The 10,000-nt window shown below is 46.4% G+C and overlaps 1 protein-coding gene across 1 annotated transcript in view; it reads right to left on the bottom strand.

Moving 5' to 3' along the window:
- The window catches only part of vwc2 (von Willebrand factor C domain containing 2), a 100,728-nt gene that overhangs the window by 68,599 nt on the left and 22,129 nt on the right, over positions 1-10,000 (bottom strand). The window contains exon 2 of the mRNA XM_054749918.2: positions 3,955-4,672. Within this exon, the coding sequence (XP_054605893.1) occupies positions 3,955-4,593 (639 nt within the window). The 5' untranslated portion in view covers positions 4,594-4,672. The remainder of the gene's footprint in view (positions 1-3,954; positions 4,673-10,000) is intronic.

The raw sequence follows: 10,000 nt of genomic DNA, 5'->3' as shown, positions 1-10,000 counted from the left end.
CCTGACCAATACATCCCTACAATATAACATAATGGTGAATTATAACCGCTTTCATGAATTTGTAAATATAACAAATAAATCCAGCTAGTCAACTCTTCTAACCCCAAACCCGTACTTCAGGGATCTTAGTTTAAAAGTAAAGGTTTGAACGATATTGATGGGTTTTTTTTTTTGGGGGGGGGGGGGGGGTTGTAGCAGGATGTGTGTCACTCTTTTGTCCATTTTAAATCCTGCTATGCTGTCTTTGTCTTGCAGACACAGACGGCGCTCAGTAGAAAGCTCCGGACTGTCTATATTGTTCAGGAGGATGTGCATTCAATGTCACACAGACACATCTATAGGGAACTCTCAAATCTCTCAATTGCATTGCCAATGAGTGTCTGCGTTCAGACGGAGTCAAGAATGGAACGACACTCAACTAGGCAATCGGAAGATAAGGAGGAATCGATAGGAATGGAGAAACAAAAAGGAGATGCTTCCAATTTCCTGGGTGTGTGTACGGAGTTGAAAACATCCTGGCTCTCTGGGCCTTCCTTCTGTGGCTCAAAATAGGAAAGAGAGCAGGACAAAGGCTGGGAATAACAATTTCCTGTTTGATTTACAGTTAGTGTATGCAGCACAGGTTCATTGTGGCAGGGACAAAATGGACCTTTGCTGGTGGAATGATGAGGTTTACGTGCTCTACTGTGAAAAATGGGTTGAGTCAGCGCTCCACACAATGCCCCGGGAATGTCGCAATCAAGTCTAACAACCCGCTTGTTGCTTCCGGTAAAAGCTGCAACCTCCACACGCAGCTCAGGGGCAGACATGCGTTGCTTGAGAGCTCCCTGCAGAATTCCCGAGGCGAGGATCAACAAAATGATGAAGGAAACACAGATTCAGAGGAAGATTCTTCTACATTAACCTCGACCTTCTAGTGTAAATAGGAGCATTATCAGTTAAATGTGTCATCGTGAAGAAAGCTCCAAAAGAGTAACAACCCGAATCCAAGATGCCCGGTTATGAGAAAGATTCGCTCCCTTACAGATTTGTGGGAATTTCCAAAGGATGATTTACTTTGTTCAGAGAACAAAATGATCCAGACACATGTGGAGATAACATCTGGATCCAGTGTTAGTGACAACAGTAATGAGTCTCTGATGTCCCCGCTGAGGGAACCTTGTCTCACCATTCTTTACAGAATTGTTATAATATCATCACAATGAAGGGTTTTCCAGCAGGGATGGCCTTAAGGTCAAAGGTCAGACATTGTCATTCAGGATGTTCTGCTGGAGAGCAGGATTCATGGTTCCCTTGGTTACAGCAGGCGGTCCTGAAGCAGCAGAGCAGACCAGACCATCACACCACCACCGCCATGTCTGACTGTTGCTATGATGTTTTAGCGTTAGTTTGACTCCAGATGAAACCGGATGCACCTTCCAGAACATCTCATCGCTCAACAGGATATTAACCCAGAAGACTTTGAGATTTGAAAGACGTTGTTTTCTGGTAAAAGTGAGACAGGTCTTTGTGTTGATCTTGGGCAGCAAAGGGGTTTAAGCCTTTATGATATTTTGGCCCATTTGGGCCCAAACCCAAAGTTTGGAGAAACCACAAAAGTTTCTGGTTCTTTCAGAACGGGGCCGGAAGTGTTGCTCTTTGAGATCTTTTAGCATGTTCTATTGAAGCAATTTCTTAATTCTATAAATTTTATAAATAATGTGTTTAATCACAGTTAAAGGGGCATTATGTAAGAATGACATCCTGTGGTCAAAGTTGGGTACTGCAGTCCATTTTCCAAACACATAGGTCACTTTCACTCACTTTCACCGTTTGGTGAGTTTCATGGCTGTTGCCATTCGTGGATCAGCACCAGAAGATTCTAGAGGACGAGTGAAGACGAGTCATACACAGTACGTTGATGAGTAAATGAATACATTTCACTGTAATATCGAACTATTGAAAACTGAAAAAGTTGTTTGCGATTCCTTTTAGAGCCAAATATTTGTTTCTTTTTTACCATTATCATTGTTAGCGCAACGTTAGCCTCTAGCCTTCCTTACCTGATATTAGAGTAAAACAAAAAGATGTTGTGGCTTCTTAACGGTACAAGAAATAACTTCTAGGTCACTCCTGTTTGGCAGCTTCAGATCTTCACAAACGCTGCTGCGTTTTGCTGGCTGTTAACCCTAACCCTAACCCTTACAAATGCCAGTGCTGTAGCGTCAGCAGGACGTAGTCTTGGCAACGGTGCAGGCTGAAAGCTCGCCGTAAGCAGTAACTACGTCTTTAGCTATTTTGAAAGAAAATAAAATGACCCCCCCCCCCCTCCCCCGTTTCAGTGTAACCTTCTTTCCAACGATTGAGACATTCGACTGTTTAGTGGTTATTTCGCTGTAGAATTCTTATTATTGGGCTTTTAATAGTGAATCTTTTGTTTACAAATCCGAAACATCAAAGTACCAAAAAAACTAAAACCAGAGAGCAAATATTTAGCCTCAGCCCTGCAGAGCTGTAGGTGGACAACAATGGCAAATCTTCCCATGGACAATCTGAATCTGGTCTGCTCAGCCTCCAGCTGTTTTCAGCCGTTGTGTAAGAAGCAAGACAAGCACCAGGTCTGCCTTTGTAAATCTGCCTGCTCACGCACGCACTCACTCACTCACTCACTCACTCACTCACTCACTCACTCACTCACTCACTCACCCACTCACTCACTCACTCACTCACTCACTCACTCATTCACTCACTCATTCACTCACTCACTCCTTCCTTCACTCACCCCCTCACTTCCTCATTCACTCCCTCACTTACTCCTTACTTCACTCACCCCCTCACTTCCTCATTCACTCCCTCACTTACTCCTTACTTCACTCACCCCCTCACTTCCTCATTCACTCACTCACTCACTCACTCACTCACCCACTCACTCACTCACTCACTCACTCACTCACTCACCCACTCACTCACTCACTCACTCACTCATTCACTCACTCATTCACTCACTCACTCCTTCCTTCACTCACCCCCTCACTTCCTCACTCACCCCCTCACTTCCTCATTCACTCCCTCACTTACTCCTTACTTCACTCACCCCCTCACTTCCTCATTCACTCCCTCACTTACTCCTTACTTCACTCACCCCCTCACTTCCTCATTCACTCCCTCCCTCACTCACTCACTCACTCACTCCTTCCATCCTTCACTCACCCTCCTCACTTCCTCATTCACTCCCTCCCTCCCTCACTCACTCACTCACTCACTCACTCACTCACTCCTTCCATCCTTCACTCACCCTCCTCACTCACTCATTCACTCACTCATTCACTCACTCACTCCTTCCTTCACTCACCCCCTCCCTTCCTCATTCACTCCCTCACTTACTCCTTACTTCACTCACCCCCTCACTTCCTCATTCACTCCCTCCCTCACTCACTCACTCACTCACTCACTCACTCCTTCCATCCTTCACTCACCCTCCTCACTTCCTCACTCACTCACTAACTCCTTCCTTCACTCACCCCCTCATTTCCTCATTAACTCTCTCACTCACTCCTTCCTTCGCTCACTCACTTCCTCATTTACTCCCTCATCCCTCCTCATTTCCTCTCTCCTTATTCATTCACTCACTCACTCCCTACTCACTCACTCACTCACTCACTCACTCCTTCCTTGACTCACCCCTTCACTTCCTCATTCACTCCCTCATCCCTCCTCCCTCCTTATTCATTCACTCTCTCCCTCCCTCCTCACTCAACTCGCTCCCTCCCTCTTCCCTTCTCCCACCTCCCTCATCCCTCCTCACTCCCTCACTCATTCACTCCCTCCCTCGTTTGCTTGCTTGCTGAAACACAAGGGTACCATTAGCCGTGCCGGGCCTGAGAGGAATCCTATCGGTAGAACAGGATTGTTCCGTCAGCACTTCCTGTAAATTTGACCACATCAACAGTGACTGAACGCAGTTAACCGGCTCACCTTAAACTCTTCAAGCGAGGAGTAAATTTTGCCCCGAAACTCGCAGTGGTTTTTCTTCTCCCTGCACAGCGGGCAGCACTGGCTGGTGTCCACTTTGATGCAGCGAGGGTGGACCTTGGGACATTCGGGCTGGTTGCACAGAGGGCCTTCATCCGTGCAAAGGCATGGGCACGTTGAAGGGCCCGGGGTAAACTCCTCACCAATGGCAAACACAAAGCCGCTCTCATCCATGCAGCCTTTCCCTCTGTAGTCTGGGTAAGCGTACTCGTCAATGGCGTCCAGAGACAGAATGACTTCACTGGTGGGCTCCTCGTCTTTTTGGTTCAGAGTGTCCCGCTCACCTTTCTGCTCCTGGGATTTCCCACCTTTGGCTCCTCGTGCCAACGAGATGAAGTCTGGCTTTGCCAGACTCAAAGCTGTCCTGTTCACTTCCTGTAGCTGCAGCTGAGCGGCGTATTCCAGAGGGTTCTCTGGGTTCTGCTGGTCCTGCTGGTCGTCCTCCCTGACTTGGGTCAACACTCTGGCAAGACCATCCTGGCTCACTTGAATGGTCGCAATCGGATTACACAGGGTGCTGCTGCTCGTCAGGAATGTGAGAACAAAGAGAAGTTCTGCTGTCATGGTAACGGAGTGTGGCATCTCTTCCCACCACCAGCAAGGTGGGAAAACACCTTGGCTCACATAACACACTTCACATCTCAGGTGTCAGCCAGTCCATCTGGAAAGATAAAATTAAACTGGGGTTATGCACTCTCTGATTTTCTCACTTTTTATCTGGAGTCTGGGTTTGGCCTCTGGAACAGAACTTCAGAGGTCCGCCTAGTCGTGTCACGTAAACAACCTGCTGAGTGTAATATAAGCGTGTAGCACCAGTGAACTGGATCATCGGGGAAAGCAGCAGTCTCAGGGCTGTGTCAGGAAATCAATAGTGCTTGATACTGTAACACTTCCCTGCATCAATCAGTTCCCGTGGTGATGGAGGAAGAGGCAAACAGCCAATAAGGGACCGGAGTCTGAGACTGTGAGGCATCGAGGACGGAAAAATAAAACTTAAAACTGAAACGGAAACAGAAAAATAAAGCAGTGTGAGACGTTTTAACTACAGATGAAAGAAGAACGAAAGTAGCAGAAATCTTTTCAAAATAAAGCAAATCTGGATCTGCTTTTGCAAAAATAATTTATATTATTTATTCAATTCAATTCAAACTTTATTTCAGACAAGGGATATGTCCATCACAAGAATATTTATTTAATATATTTATTTATAAATAAAAAGGAGCGGATGAGTCCTTACAAATTACAAAAAAAAACGTACGGATGTGTTTATACTCAGACATGAGAAATTAGTTATTAAATAACTCAACTGGTCAGGGTGACCTGAGGGTGTGTTCCAACTATAGGGGGTCACACTCCTCAGCCTCCCTGGAAAGGTCTACTCCAAGGTACTGGAGAGGAGGGTCCGATCGATAGTTGAATCTCAGATAGAGGAGGAGCAATGTGGTTTTCGTCCTGGCCGTGGAACTGTGGACCAGCTCTATACCCTTGCAAGGGTGATGGAGGGGGCATGGGAGTTTGCCCAACCAATCCACATGTGCTTTGTGGATTTGGAGAAGGCTTATGACCGTGTCCCCAGGGGCACCCTGTGGGGGACGCTCCAGGAGTATGGGGTGGGTGGCTTTCTGTTAAGGGCCATTCAGTCCCTTTACCAGAGGAGCGTGAGTTTGGTCCGCATAGCCGGTAGTATGTCGGACCTGTTCCCAGTGAGGGTTGGACTCCGCCAGGGCTGCCCTTTGTCACCGGTTCTGTTCATTACCTTTATGGACAGAATTTCTAGACGCAGCCGTGGTGTGGAGTGTGTCGAGTTTGGTGGCAGGAGAATCTCGTCTCTGCTTTTTGCGGATGATGTGGTCCTCCTAGCTTCATCCAGCTCTGACCTTCAGCTCTTGCTGGGTAGGTTCGCGGCCGAATGTGAAGCGGCTGGGATGAGGATCAGCACCTCCAAATCTGAGACCATGGTTCTCGACCGGAAAAGGGTGGCTTGCCACCTCCGGGTCGGGGGAGAGGTCCTACCTCAAGTGGAGGAGTTTAAGTATCTCGGGGTCTTGTTCACGAGTGAGGGTAGGAGGGATCGGGAGATCGACAGGCGGATTGGTTCGGCGTCTGCAGTGATGCGGACGATGAGCCGATCTGTCGTGGGGAAGAGGGAGCTGAGCCAGAAAGCCAGGCTCTCGATTTACCGGTCGATCTACGTCCCAATCCTCACCTATGGTCATGAGCTTTGGGTAATGACCGAAAGAACGAGATCGCGGATACAAGCGGCCGAAATGAGTTTCCTCCGTAGGGTGGCCGGGCTCAGCCTTAGAGATAGGGTGAGAAGCTCGGACATTCGGGAGGGACTCGGAGTAGAACCGCTGCTCCTCCGGATCGAAAGGAGCCAGTTGAGGTGGTTTGGGCATCTGGTCAGGATGCCTCCTGGACGCCTCCCCGGGGAGGTGTTTCGGGCATGTCCTGCCGGCAGAAGGCCCCCGGGTCGACCTAGGACACGTTGGAGAGGTTACATCTCCAATCTGGTCCGGGAACGCCTTGGGGTCCTGCCGGAGGAGCTGGTGGACAAGGCCGGGGAGAGGACGGCCTGGAGCTCCCTAATTGGGATGCTGCCCCCGCGACCCGGACCCGGATAAGCGGAGGAGGACGAAGACGAAGACGAATAACTCAACTGATCTGTTTATTCAGTAGGACCTTTAAATGTTGACGTGCCATTATAAATAAATCAGATTATTTTTATTCGATCTACGTTCCCACCCTCACCTATGGTCACGAGCTTTGGGTAGTGACCGACAGAAGTGGATGGTGGCTGAAATGAGTTTTCTCTGGAGAGTGTCTGGGCTCTCCCTTGGAGATAGGGTGCGAAGCTCGGTCATCCGGGAGGGGCTCAGAGTAGATCCGCTGCTCCTCCGCGTCGAGAGGAGCCAGTTTAGGTGGCTCGGGCATCTGGTCGGGATGCTTCCTGGACGCCTCCCTGGTGAGGTTTTCCAGGCACATCCAACTGGGCTGAGACCTAAAAGAAGACCCAGGACACGGTGGAGGACTATGTCTCTCACCTGGCCAGGGAACGCCTTGGGATTCCCCCGCAGGAGCTGGCCCAAGTGGCTGGCGAGAGGGAAGTTTGGGCCTCTGGTTAGGCTGTTGCCCCCGCGACCCGACCCCGGATAAGCTGATGGATGGATGTAATTCTTATTTTGATTTTGATTAAAGATTCACATTTAACATAAGCTATTTAACTGACTTAAAAAACAGTTGCTAACAAATTTTTTGGCATTTTGTTTTGCAGCCATGCTTTTATTTTGGTCAGCTTGGTGCTTTTATTTGACTCCACAGAGAGTTTTCCCCTCGGGAGAGGCAACAAATGTGTTTCCACATTAAATAATTTCAATTGATATCACCATAATTTTTATTATTATTATGACTTTTTCTATAAACAACCTTTGTAGGGTTGTTTGTAGATCTTCTCGGTTGTAGAAGAGTCACGCTGACGGACCTCAGAACCTTCTGAAACTTTAACTTTTCATAAACTAATAAGCAACATAAGCAAGAATGGACAGCGCAGCAGCAAGTTTATTTCTGTTTGACCGAAGGAACTCTAATGCCTCTCTGGTAGCTTGAAGCAACATATTTTGATATTCATGAATTCTGTTGCATTCTGCAGACAAAACAATAACATTGCTAACACAGCGGTGCGATTTGAGTGGTGTTTTTTTTCCTGAAATGCTGCGTTTGAAGCGGAATCCTCTGAGCAGCTGTACAACGAAGAGGCGGCAGAACGAGGTGCATACTGATAGCTGCTGCAGCTGACAGAGGCAGGGAAAGCTGGGGCCGAGCCTCATTAGTAAATAGGATCTCATTTGTCTTTTCTCGGCCTCACCTCTCCACCCTAACAGCTGTTACTCTGTCACTCTGAAGCTGCAGCGTGTGCTGTTGTTGTTGGGCTCTCTGTCAGAAACGAGCTCTGGGTGGCCTTCAGGCTGGCTGGCACCAGGATGTGGGCCGGCTGCAGCACCGCCACATGTTAAAGGACATGGCTGATCGGAGGTCATTTGTTCCTCGCTGAGGGTGTCCATGTCATCGTGCATCCTTGTTTACAGTAGCTTGTTGTGTCACTAATTGGTGTCAAATTGTCCCCAGAGTGAACGCATTAGTGTCCTGGCTCGGCTCGGTAACTCGTTATTGTTGTCGTTTGAAGATGTTTTGCTTTTATCCAACAGGATCCCTTTCGCCCTCGTTTCAAGCTACCGGTTTTGTGCGTGGAGAATAAAAAGTTGTTTTTTGCATTTTATAACTTAAAATTAAACATAAAATCCAAAAGAGTGCGCCTCACACCACTGAGCCAGTCACGGCTGTCCCATAATCAGAAACAAGCTCCTCTGTGGGGCGATAAATGTGTGTCTAATCGTGCTGCAGACACGTGTAGTCAATAGTTTTGCACTTTAGTGCATTTTAGTTAAAATTTAAATATTCTGCCTAAAACTGTCAGTGTCGTGCCGTTGTCAGGTAAAAACTCAGCACTGCATTTGAATTTAAATCTGCCGTCGCTATTGGCTAAGAGGTATGCTATGATGTAAGCTGGGACATTATGATGTCACAATGTCGTGAGTGTGTGTATTTGTTAGTGGCTCCACCCTCTCGGTCTGCTAGGCAACAGCATTTGTTGCATTTTTCAAACATGAAGTGGGAGTGAAGTACGCTTCTTGTTAGGGGGTGACTTGCTCTTTAAAAATATCAAATACATCAAAATTACAACGGAATCTAAACAAATGCTTAAAATTAAAAAAAATATTTATTACAAAATCTAAATGTATACATTTTTATATCAAACCCAAATATAGAAAGTCAAACTACAATATATTCAAAGCTAATGTTCAAAATAAGAATGTTCATAATTTAGGGACAAAAAAGTGTTGCAATTCATCTTTAAGATTTCATGTAGGAAAAGGTCATGTGTTTTAAAAAAAAGTCATTCCTATACACCGAGTTATTTTTATCTTAATTTGAAGGTGTAGACTTGTGTCGCAAGGCATTATGGGTAGCAGAAGGCTTTTGTCATGAGAGAAGAAATGTTTCTGTAAGAGAAGACCTGCCTTTCAATGATTAACCTCATTTTTGTGTCATGAATCTTATCTACACCTTGGAACGCATTAACTAAGTTTATAGAACGTTCTGGATAACCTTGTTTTCAGGTGTAACCGTTTTTGAGTATGTTGAAACCAGCATTTAGCCTTATCCCTGCAGCTGATTTAGCTTAAAGTACTGCACATTTACATAGCAATGATGCTAACGGTCCGATTAACATTTAAAAAGACTTAGAAAACGATAGTTATTATCAACAACGCTAAAGTTAACATGTTGACGTTCCAGTTGTATTTGTTGCTTTTATTAACGCGATGAGCTAATTATTTGTTTCTTGTTTTCACTCGTCCTTTTCACCGAGCTTCGAGTCATGTTTGTAGTGACTTGTAAACTGACAAGTGGATTATTAAAGGAGCAAGACGCTGAGCTTCCTGGCTCACAAAAACCCAGTTTGGCTTGCTGTTGAACTGCGTTAACATACACAGAGTGTCCAACACGTAGCGATAACAGTACATGTACACTAAAGGATTATCAGGAACACCGCACTAATACGGTGTTTGACCCCCTTTCACATTCAGAACTGCCTTAATTCTACGTGGTGTTGATTCAACAAGGTGCTGAAAGCATTCTTTAGAAATATTGGCCCATAGTGATAGGATAGCATCTTGCTGTTGATGGATTTGATAAACTGGTCATTGAATGCAATCGATAAGATTTTTTCAACAATGAGAACAGAGCAGGGGGCTCCCACATGCCCACAGGGGACACACCGGTGGGGTGTAAGCTGGATTCCTGGAAGGAGTGGAAGATCACATGCCGCCTCTCCCAACTGTCCATTGAGGACATCGAAGACATGTGGATATTTGGTTTGATGATCACTGGATTTCTCCTGATTGGAGTGGGAGGATATCTGGTTTTCTGG

The sequence above is a fragment of the Nothobranchius furzeri genome, chromosome 12 (genome assembly GCF_043380555.1).
Source record: "Nothobranchius furzeri strain GRZ-AD chromosome 12, NfurGRZ-RIMD1, whole genome shotgun sequence".
Taxonomy (NCBI): Eukaryota; Metazoa; Chordata; class Actinopteri; order Cyprinodontiformes; family Nothobranchiidae; genus Nothobranchius; species Nothobranchius furzeri.
The sequence above is the reverse complement of the archived record's forward strand: the minus strand, read 5'-3'. Positions and strand labels throughout refer to the sequence as shown.